Raw genomic sequence first — 15209 nt, forward strand, 5'->3', positions numbered from 1 at the left:
AGTTAATTTTGTGACAGAAAACAGCATACAAATCTGAAAGAATAAGTCTTTATTATATGTTTTTTTCACTCAGCATTCTATGAAAGCCAATGCGCTGAAAGAAGACCCTACAAGGGACCTGAAGCAGCTGCTCCAAGAGCTGAGAAGTGTGATCAATGAGGAGCCCGCCTGTGCCTCTGAGCAAGACCGAGGATGATGCGAGAACACCGTCTCTAGGCCCCCTGGGCGTGGCTGTGTAAGACTGTGGCTCTCAGAGGGAAGGCCCCTCTCATGAGTGGCTCGCCAATAAGTTGTCCACATGTTACTCAATGGGAGGGTGAGGTTCAAATACCTTTGAAGAATGTCTGGAATTAGCAGGGAAAGCCATATGGAAGTGGAGGAGTTAAGCAAAAGCAAAACAACTTGACATCACAGAAAATAGTTGCTCTATGCAGAAAGTAGTCAGTACAAGGCATTACCCAAAGTTATTTGGGTAATATATATAAAATTATATATATATATACAAATATATATAAATTATTTGTATAGTAATTTATAATTCCCAGCAGATTCACATTCATAAGCTTACTTGAATGTCACAATAACCACTTGAGACAAGGCAAGCAGGGTTCATTTATGCCATCTTACAAATGAGAAAAACACGCAGGTCAATGGTGGAGCTAAAACTAGGACCTTGAAAACAGCTTGACACTCCAGGTATACGCTTATAGGAAAGGCCCTCCAGTCAGCTCCAAACACATTTGAGCCAGTTTACCAGCCTGGCTTGTATGTAGTTGTATATTCTCATATTCTCTTCAAATAGTGTTTTTGAATTTGTGTGTTGCCATTTTAATATGGTGTATATATATATTTCATATATATGTATGTGTATATATTATATATGTGTATATATATATGTTTTAGTAATATAATAACCCATTGTTGTAACATTCCTTTTCTGGTTATTTGACAAATATCTAAAAGCAGTACTATCTGTTATAATACCACTATGCAATCAATCTCCAGTTCTTTAAGATGTATATTTAGTATATATTATCTAGAGATACAAAAACATAAGCTGGATTTATCTAATTCTTATTAATAATAAATAAATAAAATAGTAAAATATTAGTGATGGCCCAGTTACCTAGTATCATTGCATTATTGGAATAACACATTGTCAGAAGTGTCCCCTTGCTCAATTCATTAAAAAATTTTTCATTTGCAAGAGCACTTTGGCTTTTTACAACTGTCATATGACATCTAAGCAAGGTCAGTATTATTAAGCTCACTTGAGTAAATTTAAGCATAGAGTGACTTGCCTTATATAAAGCGAAGAGGCCAAGCTAGAAGTAAAAATTAGAGCCCCTGGCTCCAAGCACTGCTCATACCACAGGATTTCCATGGCTTTCTGATGACATTTGCATCACTCCACCACTAATGATGGCTTAAGCTAAATTAGACTATATCGAATATGGATATATTTGGCTCCTGCTTTTTGCGATCTTATGTTAATTTGCTATGATCCCACAAATGACCTTGTCGCTAAAGCCCAGAAAGCTTTTAAGAGTGCACGGAAGGAAAGAATTTTTGAGATGATGAATTCCAGGAGTAGCCCTGTTTGCAGGTCAAATTTACAATGTGGCTTAAAGAAAAATTAAATACCTGTAATCAGTGAGTATTCTAAAAATATACAGAATCTGGAAGTTGTTCCTCATATAATTCACTGAGAGTTACATTTGTCTTTACAGAGAAGGTGGTAGAGGAAGAGATTGTGTGACTGAATCAAGCCTGAGAATAGACATATGCCATAGGTAAGAAGAATGTGAGATTCTGACTAATTAATTGTTAAAGAATTCTGTATGTATGATGGCTATAATTGGTTAAAATTGTTCAGATTAGTATGTTGTTTTGTAATACATTGAAACAATTGATTTTAAATAAGCTGTTCCGCTTATTTTGGTAAAAAAATGTTATATGTTTTGGAAAGTATGTCTGGATAGTTTTCATGGGACTTGATGGACACATTGGGTTTACGGAAGAAAAGCTGTTTACATTCAACAATGTGACTCTAAAAAGGATTTCAATGATTTCAGTGATGTGAACTAAAGTGATTTACTTTCAGAAATCAAAGTGATATACTTTGGGGGGGGTTGACTCATTTTGAATTTTGCTGTTGTTTACCCACATGAAACTTTATATGCTATGCTGTACCAAAACTGGGAGACATTTTCTTCATTTATATATGCATGGGGTCTTCAAACCGTCCTGGAAATGCCTAGTATGAAAAAAGTACATGCATTTCAAAAAATTGTTTCACCAAAGTACACTTATGTTTTAGTTCCATTTTCCATGAACATTCTGAAGTGCCCTCCCATTTACAGTGACTTATGTGCAATGGTGCAGAAGGCGACCCTAGCACGCTCCATACAGGACTGTAAGAACGTCACAGAAAGCAGTCCTGTTTCACTGATAATGAAGCGCTGAATTTTTCAGTGAAGTTTAAAAAACACCATAAAGCAATGAAGTCCATAATGGCAAATAGGACCCTAAGTGAAGACACCTTCCAAGAAGTGACATTAGCCAAGGAGGACAGAGGCTGACGTTACCGTGCTGTGCCTTTGAGACTCAAGCTGCTGCTTGCAGGGCCAGCAGCTCCTCCCTACTGCTGCTGGGCTGCCGTCAGTGCGCAGCTCCTCAGCGCCGCTCAGGAATCCGACTTGGCCCCAGTCTGCTCTACGCGTATTGTGCTGTAACCAGACCAGACCAGTCCTGACTCCCAGAGCCCGCTTCTTTGAGTCTTCAAGCTTTTCTCCATACTGTCACCTCCAGACATTTGGGTGGTACACCAGTGGCTGGGAGTTCCTCTCTCTTCCTCTCTCTCTCTCTCTCTCTCCCTCTCTCTCCCTGTGTGTGTGTCCCTTAAATGAATTTTTCTGAAACACTTTTGATAAATAAAAGTAATGTTCAGAGGAAAGTTTTGGGTTTTTTTTTTTTGTCATTAATGCTTTGGATCTAGCTATCAGATGATCAGATATGGTCATTTCACTGTAATCGGTGGTCTCACAAACGTTCATTAAACTGATGAGTAAGTAACATTATATAGACTTTAATTTCTCCCATCCCTCTACCAACAGAAGCAACAACTCATTAAGGGACTCCACTGAAGGCAGCAAATCAAGTGAAACTCTTAGCAGGTAAGAAATTCTACCACTGGCCCTTCTGTTGGTCATTAGTTAATTAAAAGATCAGTAACTACCCATAGTGTGCCACAGTACCACAGTAACCAAGATAGGTGAGGGTTCTGCCTTCAAGTTGCTCAGAATTGTAGGGTCAGTTCATTGACTGCCTGCCTGGAGTAAACCCTGTTGTTTTCTTTTCCATTTTCACCATGTATGAATAGAGATGTGCAAGTCTTTCTATATCTTAAGAATATGAACATCATTTCTACTATTTAAACTCCAGTTGGGCAGGGGCTTACTCATTGCTGTGTCTTCCCCACCCAGTATAATGCCTGCAACCTAATAACCATTCAGTAAATAAGTCTTTGTTGAATGGGTGAAGACAGTGTTGTAAATATTTTCTTACTGTCTCTGCTCCTTGATCAAAATATAGTGAATCTGTATCTTTCCAAAAATATCTTTCTCTTAGCCTGAAAGAAATGATTTGATTTCCTTCTCATTTGCATGTGTAACTACATTGTACATATTAATAATAACCACAGCTATCTACTACATTTTTTTAGAAGTATACGGTGGGGTGGCCTATATTTTAAATTTGTTTATTTATTTGAGAGACATAGAGAGAGAGTGCCATCCTTGGTTCACTCCTGCAATGCCTGCAACGGCCTTGGTACTGGAGGAGACTGGGGCAAAGCTGGGAGATAGAAACTCCATCCAGGTCTCCCCATAGGTGGCAGGAACCTAACTACTTGAGTTGTCATGGCTGCCTCCCAGGGTCTGCTGGAGACTGGAACCAGAGCCAGGTGTTGAATCCAGGCACTCTGATATGAGATGCAGGTGTCTTAACCACTGATCCGATTGCCTGACCCTACCACATATTTTTAAATTCTTATTTTAGACTTAACACAGCTAGTCTTTTTTTTTTTTTTTTAAAGATGTATTTATCTGAAAGGCAGAATTACAAAGAGGGAGAAACAGAAAGACATCTTCCATCTACTGGTTCACTCCTCAAATGGCTGCAACAGCTAAGCCAGGAGCCTCTTCCGGGTCTCCCACATGGGTGCAGGGGCACAAGCATTTGGGCCATCTCTGCTGCTTTAGCACATTAGCAGGGAGCTGGAGTGAAGTGGAGCAGCAGGGACAGGAATCGGTGCCCATATGGATGCCGGTATTGCAGGTGGCAGCTTTATGTGCTATGCCACAACCCCAGCCCCTGCAGTTAGTTTTATCTAGTGAAATGTATGAAATAGGCATTGTCTTCTCCTATCTGGGTTGGAAACGAAGACTCTGCATATGTAAGCAACTTGTCACCACCATACGTTTGTTAACAGTGGAGCTCAGACTTGAACTCAAGTCTGGCTGGCTCCTGAGCTCATGCTTGTAACCACTACTGCATACACAGAGCTACCCTGGAGAAAACCAGTCCAGGGCAGTGGGCAGAGAGGAACTATTGCCCTAAGGGAAACTCTGCTGTAGAGTCTCTTCATGGCTAGAAAGCTCTGCTCCCTTCAGCAGTGAGGTTCCCCAGGGCAGTTTATCTTACTGTATCCTCCAGGATTTGCATTGTGGTTTAGTGGATTAAGATCCTACCAACAGCGCCAGCATCCCATATTGGAGTGCTGTGGGCTCAAGTCCCAGCTGCTGCACTTCCCATTCAACTCCCTGCTAATGCACCTGGGAAAGCAGTGGAGGTAGCCCAAGTTATTGGGCCCCTGCCATCCATGGGGGAGACCTGGGTAGAGTTCCAGCCGCCTGGCTTCAACCCGGCCCAGCCCCAACTGTTTGGGGAGTGAACCCAGCGATAGAGGATCTTTTTCTCTTTGTCTCTCCTTCTGTCTCTATCAGTCTGCCTTTCAAATAAATGAAATAAATCTTTAAAAAAAACCCTGTATTCTCCAAGAGAATCATTGAGAAGACCTTGTTTTCAGCCTAACGACTGGCTTAATAAAACACAGCTGTTTCTCCTGTCTGTGTATGAATTGCAGCTGTTGTCATATATGCTCTCACATGCTCTGGGGGAATGCACTGTACACCATGAGGCTAAGTGTTAAGAAGCAGATAGCATTTTAGTATTATAATGGAAATAGTTTTGCACTCACAGACACTCTAGAAGGGAGGCATCTTGAGAAGTTGCCATGATAGCCCACAGTCCACACGCAGCGGCAGGAACCTGTGTGCTGAATTTCCACTGACTCACTGATCTGCTAAGGCCTGCGTGTGTGTGAACAGCTGCTGCCAACGCTGAGAGGCTTTCTGCTGGGTCTGTCCCAGTTCCTGCGTCTTAAATCGGTCATTAAGATTGCATCTCTTAGAATCCATGAGAAAAGCGACTTCAGTGTGATGGTTACTATTACACAAAAATGAATCTTCTAACCATGCTTATATATTGTATATTATTATATTTTAATTCTGCAAAATGTTCATGGGTACCAAATACAAAAAGATAATGCGACTTTGAATCTCCCTCTTAGGTTATTTTATTTATTTATTTTTTTTGACAGGCAGAGTGGACAGTGAGAGAGAGACAGAGAGAAAGGTCTTCCTTTTGCCGTTGGTTCACCCTCCATTGGCCGCCGCGGTAGCGCGCTGCGGCCAGCGCACCGCACTGAGCCGATGGCAGGAGCCAGGTGCTTCTCCTGGTCTCCCATGGGGTGCAGGACCCAAGGACTTGGGCCATCCTCCACTGCACTCCCTGGCCACAGCAGAGAGCTGGCCTGGAAGAGGGGCAACCAGGACAGGATCGGTGCCCCGACCGGGACTAGAACCCGGTGTGCCGGCGCCACTAGGCGGAGGATTAGCCTATTGAGCCACGGCGCCGGCCCCTCTTAGGTTATTTTTAGAACTTCTGCAATTCAGGGTTGTGATTGCCTTCTTGAGTTTGCTTTTTTTTTTTTTTTTTTAATTTTATCTGAAGTCTTTTTTTTTTTAAAGTTTTATTTATTTTATTTGAAAGGCAGAGTTACAGAGAGGCAGAGAAAGAGAGAGAAGTCTTGCATTCACTGGTTCACTCCCCAGATGGCCACAGTGTCTGGAACTGCACTGATCCTAAGCCAGGAGCTTCTTCCTACGTGGGTGCAGGGGCCCAAGGACTTGGGTCATCTTCCACTGCTTTCCCAGGCCATAGCAGAGAGCTGGATGGGAAGTGGAGTAGCTGGGACACAAACCAGTACCCATATGAGATGCCAGCACTGCAGGCAGTGGCTTTACCCACTACACAACAACACCAGCCCCAAGTTTGCTTTATTTTTTTTTTTTTTAATTATGTCAGAGAGAGAGAGAGGTCTCCCATCTGCTGGTTCACTCTCCAGATGGCTGCAACGGCCAGAGCTAAGCCAATCTGAAGCCAAGCCGTCCGAAGCCAGAAGCCAGGAGTTTATTCCTGGTCTCCCACATGGGTACAGGGGTTCAAAGTACTTGGGCCTTATTCTGCTGCTTTCCCAGGCACATTAGCAATTAGCTGGATTGGAAATGGAGCAGCCAGGACTTGAACCAGCACCCATATGGGATAATACAGGCGGGCAGCTTAAGCTGCTATGCCACAATACCAGACCCAGAGTTTTGCATTTTAACCTTCACGTTTGCCTGAATTAGCTTCTTGTGTCCATAAACCTTAGTGGTGTGTTTGAAATGGAATGCTCGTGTGACCATTCTTATGTTTCCAGAGAGCCAGTCACGCTACACGCAGGAGACTGGAGGATCCCTCTAGTTGCTTCACATTCCCTTCCACAGGTGAGTTTTCAATGGAAGCACAGGATGGGGCCCTGCTTAAAACCCCACCAGCGGCTCCTCATTTCCTCGAGGGTAAAGCCAAAGTCATCACAGTGGCAGATAAGTCCCCCATTAAGTGTCCAGTCTCATTTCCTTCATGCCTTCTCCTGCATCCACCTCTGAGCTCCTGGAACACGCCAGGTGGCTCCCCATGAGGGCCCTTTTCCCACATTGCTGCCCCACGTGCTAACCCCACCCTCCTCACAGCTCCGCTGGGATGGCACTTTCCCGTGAGGACTGAGCTCTCTGCATCTTCCTCAGTCTGCAGCCTTCCCACTCCTTCAGCCCCCTTACCTTTTCCCTTTTTAATGTTACACTTACCATCTTTTTTTAGTTTTTATTTAGTGAATGCATTTTTCATAGATACAACTTTAGGAATATACTGGTTCTTTCCCCCATACACACCCTCTCACCCTGACTCCCCATCCCACCTCCCTCTCCCTCTCTCATCTTCTTCATTATGGTTCATTTTTAGTTTGATTTTATATACAGAGGACCAACTCCATGTTAAGCACAGATTTCAACAGTTTGCACCCCTCACACACACACACACAACATTTAGAGTACAGTTTTGAGAACAAGATTTGCAGTTGATTCTCGTAGTACAGCTCACAAAGGATGGAGGTCCTACATGGGGAGTAGGTGCGCAGTGCTTCTGTTGTTCCTTTAACAACTGACACTTTTATTTATGATGTCAGTGATCGCATGAGGCTCTTGCCATGGGCTACCAAGGCTAGCGAAGCCTTTTGTGACCCTAGATTCCATCAGTATTTGGACACAGCCATAAGCAAAGTGCATGTTCTCTCCTCCCTTCAGAGAATGATGGCCTTTGATGGCCTTCTTTCCGCTGAGACACTTACCACCTTCTAACATATGGCGTAACAGGGAATTCACCTTGCTCACTGGGTGTTGCCCTCTGCCTGGAACAAAGCTGTACAAGGACGGGTATCCTTAACTATTCCCTGATATACCCCAGTACTCAGAACTTTCCTGACACATAGCAGGAAGCTAAAAAATATTTATTGAGTGAACCAAAGGAAGTGGAGAAGAATTGAGACAACAGGTTCTCCATGTAATTCTAAAAAACTTTAGACAAGATGATGCCCATAAAAATGAACTGTGAAAGAGAGACTGTGTTGAAAAGGGAATTGACATAACTCACACTAGACATGGAAAAGAAAAATAAAAACACTATAGAGAAAAGACCTAAACATAAACAGAAATGAGTGACAGAAATTATAGACATAGAGAAAATTACACAAAAGTAATCTTTAAAAGTAGGAAAGACAAAAAGTAATTACAGAGACTGTCAGATTTGGAATGAAAAGGCAAACCAACAGACACGTAATTGGTCTTCTTATGGAAGAGAACAAAATAAATGGGATAAAATGAAACTGTGAAAATAATGGTTATTCAACAAAAACATAAGTTCAGACAGTAGTCATAGAAGTGGGGAAAACAGAGACATAAGGTGAACAAAGGTGAGAGGAAAATAAGCTTCCAAATTTTTTCTTCTTTTACAGGAAAGTATCAGTATCGACCTAGAGTCAAAACATAATGTTCTTAAAATACATGGGAATGCTTAATTTTTTTTTTTTTTTTTGACAGGCAGAGTGGACAGTGAGAGAGAGAGACAGAGAGAAAGGTCTTCCTTTTGCCGTTGGTTCACCCTCCAATGGCCGCCGCAGTAGCGCGCTGCGGCCGGCGCACCGCGCTGTTCCAAAGGCAGGAGCCAGGTGCTTCTCCTGGTCTCCCATGGGGTGCAGGACCCAAGGACTTGGGCCATCCTCCACTGCACTCCCTAGCCACAGCAGAGAGCTGGCCTGGAAGAGGGGCAACCGGGACAGGATCGGTGCCCCGACCGGGACTAGAACCTGGTGTGCCGGCGCCGCAAGGCGGAGGATTAGCCTGTTGAGCCACGGCGCCGGCCGGAATGCTTAATTTTTAATAACTTTGGACTTGAGAAGTCTTTTGGGAATGAGTATGTTGAAAGAAAGGGCATTTGTATAAACAGTGCCTTCAGGCTTACTTCAGTTATACAAGGGACCTTCTAAAAGTCCATGAAAATGTGTGTTGTGAACAAACATAGATTTCAAAATTGATATTTTAATTCCATTTTCTGTGGACTTCTTGAAGCCCCCTTGTTCGATTACTGTCTTAATGAGTACTCAGGATAACATAGCATGTATCCCTGCCTTGCTGGATTAATGGCAGTAAGTGCTTTTCTCTTCTCAAACACCGTGAGCATTTTAAGCATGTTAACTCCCCTCGCTGTCCCAACAGCTTTCAGAAATTGCTGTCCTGTATTTTAATAATAAGAACAAATATAAACACCACAATGGATTATTTGTATTATTTTTACAATTGATACTCATTTGGATATCCTTATTACATGTACACTTTACTTTCTACTATCATTTTTCTTATGCCTTTAATGTTTTCTTTAATGTAAGATTTCTGGTGATAGATTCTCTGGTTTTCTGAAACTATTTCATCCTTATTTTTGGAAAATGTCTTTGTTGAGATCTTTCCTTCCCTTTTAATATATCAGTACATTGTTCGTTGACTTCCATTGTTTCTACTAAGAAGTCAGCCTGATGTTTAATGGTAGCTCATTTAACTGTAATATGCCTTTCTCTCCCGTCTGTGACAGTAGCATTGTTTTTATTGTTTTTGTCTTTTTTTGCCTTCTCAGTTCTTTCTGATATGTCCAAGGATGATTTTCTTTATTTAAGAAGAACACATCTGGGGTTTGGGGTAATGCTGCTTAGATTATGGAAGTCTGTGCCTCACAGTCCTGTGGATCTGTATCTGTTATCTATTTTTTCTTTTAATTTTTTAACATGTTATCTTGTCTCCTCATATACCTGGTTATTTTTTATTGCAAGCACTGTATATGAAAAATTTGGCAGATAATTTGGTGTTTGGAATGCGATTACCTTCCTCTAGACAACATTTATGCTTGCATTTGGTAGACAGCTAAGGAATCAGCAACCTCACATCAGTGTATTCAGATCAGGAACGAAGCTGATCTGAAGGTAGACCTCGGGGTTCCCCGCAGCAAGTCTCGTTCCTGGTCGCTTATTCCTAAAGCACAGCCCTCTTTATGGTGTGGCCTGTTCCGTTCTAACCTAAATAAAACCTTGAGTATTTGCTGGAATATCCCTCTCCTCTTGCTCCACCATTGGGAACGTTTTCTCATAAAAGCGTGACTTTTTGAGAGGTGTGGTGTGCTATTTTAAAGTAACTTTTTGTTTTTCAAGATGTATTCATTTGAAAGAGTGAGAGAAAGAAGGAGAGACAGAGAAAGAGAGGTCTTCCCTTCGCTGGTTCACTCCCCAGATGGCTGCAGCAGCCAGGGCTGAGCCAGGCTGAAGCCAGGAGCCAAGAACTTCATCTGGTTCTTCCATGTGGGTTGTAGGGGCTCAAATACTTGGGCCATCTTCAGCTGCTTTTCTCAGGCCATTAGCAGGAGCTGGATCAGAAGTGGAGCAGCTGGGACAGGAACCAGTACCCACATGGGCTGCCAGCGTTGCAGGCAGCTGCTCTACCCGCCACACCACAACACTGGCCACAGACTTTAAAGTAATTTAATATGTAATTAAATTGCTTATACTAATATTAATGAATAAATTATATAATTATACTATACTTAATATTTAATATTTTAAGTAATTGTGTTTGCATTTGTTTTTGCAAAATTTTAGTAAGTCCATCTGTGAAAAATTCAGCTTCTCGTTCATTCAATTCTTCTCCAAAGAAGTCCCCAGTACACTCACTCCTAACTAGTTCGGCTGAAGAATCAGTGGGTTCCACATCGCAATACAGACCCACCAAAGCTATTCATTCCCCCGATTCTGTCAAAGGTAAGAATGACCTGATACCAGCGATGGGACTGACTGTTTTCTTAATCTCATAGCCAGAATTAATATTTTGCATGCTGTCCTTAACTGCAAACTCTCACTGATACTGTCTAACTTAAGTGGGTCTTACTTAAATAGCACAGCTATTATGTACACACACACCAAGTCTTAATACATATTTATTGATGTAAATATTATATTTTTTCTGACATGAATAATGGAATTTCCATTATTAATAGTCCTTTAAATTTTCCTTTATTTAAAGGAAAATGTTTGAAGTATAATTGGAAGATTTCTAAATAAATATTGGATCCACTTTTAATATCACATCTAAGCAATTTTCTAATAGATTCACAGTCTCCGCCACTGGAAACAACAGGGAAAACGTGCAGGAAGCTGCAGAACAGACTGGAAAGCTTGCAGACCCTGGTAGAAGACTTACAGCTCAAGAACCAAGGTATGGTGCACATGTCTGGAGAGGTCTTCCTTATTTTTAAGAATTTTCTTCTTGGGGATTGCATTAGCAAATCAGAACCCTTAGGCAAAATGTGAGGGTCCTAACCATGACTGAGCTCTGGGTTAACTGGGACTTGGAGCGGGTCACCTTAGCCCTGCTCTCCTCTTCACTAACCGGTGACAGTGTGCTCCCCAGCCGCCAGCAGGACGAGTGTCGTGAGGGGTTTTACACCTGAGGCTTGCCACACATTCTCTTGTTCCTGTGAGTTCTGTGGACAGGATTTGTACGAGTCTGATGGTGACCAGGGTCTGATCACTGTCCATAGCCAGAAGACACAATAACGGTATCCAGCTGGTATCTAGCTTCCAGGGTTTCAATTAGCTTAGCGCTGGAAGTGACTTCGCCACATGGTAAATCACCAACTAAAAAGACAAGCCGCTTCCAAAAACAGTGTGGTTGTCTGAATGAGAACTATCACAGCGTACAGGTGACGGCGGCTCCTGTGTTCTCCGCACCGTACAGCTGGGGCGCTGTTGGTGTCCTGCTTTTGTGACAACTTCATGAATCCGGGAGGCTTTGTCAGAAAGTAATTTTGGAGCGCATCTGTTATTCCGTATTTCCCTCCCCAGGGAATATAAGTGCTAAAGGAAAATAGGACTTTTTCTAAAAGCAAATCTATGAAATAAATTTAATTTCCTCTGCCACGCTATTAGCCTTTCTTGAGCAGTTCCAGCTCTCGTGCCAGGGCCTCACATAACCTTTTCCTGCTGTGAGCCCGGCCCTGGGCAGTGGGTATTCTTTGGAAAAGAGGAAGCTGAAGATGAGGCCCAGTCAGTCACTTATTGCTAAGCCACTCAGTGAGTTTCTTTCTTTGTTTATGGTAGTTCTGCGCAATTTATTGCTTTTTGTTTGCTTGTTTTCTGAGATTTATTTTTTTGAAAGAGTTACAGAAAGGGAGAGAGAGGACAGATCTTCCATCTGCCGGTTTACTCCCCATATGACACAGAGCCGGGGTCGGTCCTAAGCCAGGAGCTTCATCTGGGTCTCCCACATGGATGCAGGGACCAAAGCACCTGGGCCATCTGCTGCTACTTTCCCAGGCCATTAGCAGGGAGCTGGATGGGAAGTGGAGCCGGCATCATAGGCTGCAGCCCAACCCGCTGTGCCACAACACCAGCCCCTACAGTTTCAGTAGACCTGAGACTTGATCTTGCAATTGCTGACTCCAAAATGCACATGTCTGAGTATACCAAGGTTGTATCATATTGATGGTAAAGAAAATTCCAGATCCCTTGGGGTAACCTCAGATTCCTATGTATAGAAGCATCAGGAAAAAAATGTTTTTAAGTTTATCATGAATCTTTTTTAAGGGAGATGCATTACTTTTTGACCCTATTTTTATTCACACTTGTATTTCTGAGTTTATCTGCCATCAGGTAATAATCTAAATGGAAGACGTACTGTTTTTGTTTAAAAACAGACTTTTATCAGATGTGATGCTTGGATGGGCTGTCTCTTAGAAATTATGAAACAAATATTTTTGGAGAGAATTTTGGAAGCATTTATCAAAATTTGAAGTGCATATAATCTTTACCCAAGAATCTCACTTTCAGCAATTTGTTCTAAAAGAAATGATGCACACACACACATGTCTGTACAAAAGTATTGACCTATAGCTCCCAACATAAAGAAAAATAAGAAAGCAACTTTTTTGCTAATATTTTGCTCCATCTGTTTAATGAAATAATGTGCAGTAATAACAAAACATGAGCTAACTGGAAAGATGCTGGAATTTTGTTAGGTGCAAAATGCAAGGTATGCATGTTTCCTTTTGTATAAGAATAATGTATGTGTGTGCATATACAGTGGGACTTCACAGTTTGTGGAAATGAATTAAAAGATACAAATATTGAAATCCATGTGGAGCTTTTTCATAATACCCATTTTTAACATTTTTAGTTATTTGAAAGGTAGAAAGAGTGATAGACAGACAGAGATCTTCCATCTGCTGGATCACTCTACAAATGCCCTCAATAGCCAGGGCTGAGTCAGCACAAAGCCAGGAGTCTGGAACTCCATTCGGGTCTTCCACATGGGTTGCAGGGACTCTCTACTTGAGCGGGAACTGGACATTGGGAGCTGAACTGTGACTCAAACCCAGGCACTGCCATATAGGATACAGTCAGTGTCTTACCCTTGTACCAAATGCCCACCCCTTCCATAACTTTTTGAATACTCCTTGTATGCATGAGCTTCAAAAATCATTTCCACCAGAAAAAACATATCTTAATTCCATTTTCCATGAGCTTCTTCAAGTCCTCTCACATGCACCACACTTTTCTTTTATTAGATTTATTTTATTTATTTGAAAGACAGAGTTACAGAGAGAGGTAGAGACAGAGAGAGAGGTCTTCCATCTGATGGTTCACTCCCAGATGGCTGCAATGGCCGGAGCTGGGCCGATCCGAAGCCAGGAGCCAGGAGCTTCTTCCAAGTCTCCCACGTGGGTGCAGGGCCCAAGGACTTGGGCCATCTTCCACTGCTTTCCCAGGCCATAGCAGAGAGCTGGATTGGAAGAGGAGCAGCCAGGACTCAAACTGGTGCCCATATGGGATGCCAGCGCCTCAGGCCAGGGCTTTAACCCGCTGCGCCACAGCACCGGCCCACACTTGTTACAGGGAGGACCTCAGAGGGGAGGGCTCCAACAGGTAGGGAGTAGATACACAAACTGACCTTCATCTCTCTTTGTCCCCTTCTGGGTGTTTGGATTATTTACAATAAGTATGTATCCTATCATAATTATCATGCTCATTTAAAACAAAAGAGTAGATTTATCCTCAGATCTGTTCAATAACACTAACCTTTGCAAAAACACGCTACACTGGATTTGGACTCCCTGAGTTTAGAATGTATCTTACCTATTCTACTAGCAAGCCAGTTTTTTAAGAAGCACATTTTAGAATCTACAGCCTGTGTAGTGTCACTATTCTAATTGTGTTTTATCAATATTTTCAGCAATGTCTTCAATGATCAGAAATCAAGAAAAGAGGATACAAAAAGTAAAAGACCAGGAAAAAATGCTACTAAAATGATGCGTTGCTTGCCTATTCTTTATGGAGGGATGATGCCTGATTAATTGTGGTGTTATTTATAATTAGTGCCCTGTGTACTTTTTTCTTTTTATGTAAAAATTTAATAAAAGATACCCTGTCCTGTAAGCTATTTTGAAATAAACTATTCTTGAATGCTCTTATAGTAAAACTTCAGATAATGCTAGATTTGGAAGTATTCAGACATTATAACATATTCATTTGTGCTAATTCCAGTGTATCGAAGTAACTGTGTTTTATTATACTTACTGGTCTTGAGACAATAGAGCCATTTTTTTCTGCTTTAAAAATCTTTGGTAGGAAAACTACTTTCCGAGGGAGGTGAAAGATGTGGGTAATCCCAAGGACAAACTCTAGCATGACAGGGACTCCTCAGTGACCCTGAACTCGCTGTCTGTCCTGTCAACATCAGTGAGGGTGGACTGCAAAGCTTAGGGCTCCCATTCAAACTGGTAGAAGTTTCTCTGTTTGCACATTAAGAAGGAAAAGGATTTTGTTACTCCTTGGCAAATGCATAACTTCTACATTGAATTGGTTGTCTTAATTCTCTAAAAAAATATTTATTTATTTATTTGAAAAGCACAGAGCTAGAGACACAAAGACAGATGCTCCATTTGCTGGTTCACTCTCCACGTGACATGCCTGAAGCTGGGTGCCAGGAACACAACCCGGGTCTCCCCCAAGGGTGGCAGAGTGGCAGAGTCCCAACCACTTGAGCCATCACCCACTGCCTCCCAGTGTGCACATTAGCAGGAAGCTGGAATCAGAGGGGAGCCTGGACTGGACCCCAGGCACTCCAGTGTGAGATGCAGCCATCTTACGCAGCGTCTCAACTCCCAGGCTAAACACC

General features: G+C 42.2%; 1 protein-coding gene across 1 annotated transcript in view; it reads left to right on the forward strand.

The window, feature by feature from the left end:
* CCDC158 (coiled-coil domain containing 158) overlaps positions 1-14770 on the forward strand; it is a 66469-nt gene extending 51699 nt beyond the window's left edge. Inside the window, 9 exon segments of the mRNA XM_062199209.1 lie at positions 74-169; positions 171-235; positions 1731-1793; positions 3117-3176; positions 6824-6849; positions 6852-6890; positions 10637-10795; positions 11142-11249; positions 14265-14770. Of these exon segments, the coding sequence (XP_062055193.1) occupies positions 74-169; positions 171-235; positions 1731-1793; positions 3117-3176; positions 6824-6849; positions 6852-6890; positions 10637-10795; positions 11142-11249; positions 14265-14341 (693 nt within the window). The 3' untranslated portion in view covers positions 14342-14770.
* Positions 14771-15209: the final 439 nt, after the last annotated feature.

This window comes from Lepus europaeus, chromosome 8 (genome assembly GCF_033115175.1).
Source record: "Lepus europaeus isolate LE1 chromosome 8, mLepTim1.pri, whole genome shotgun sequence".
NCBI lineage: Eukaryota > Metazoa > Chordata > Mammalia > Lagomorpha > Leporidae > Lepus > Lepus europaeus.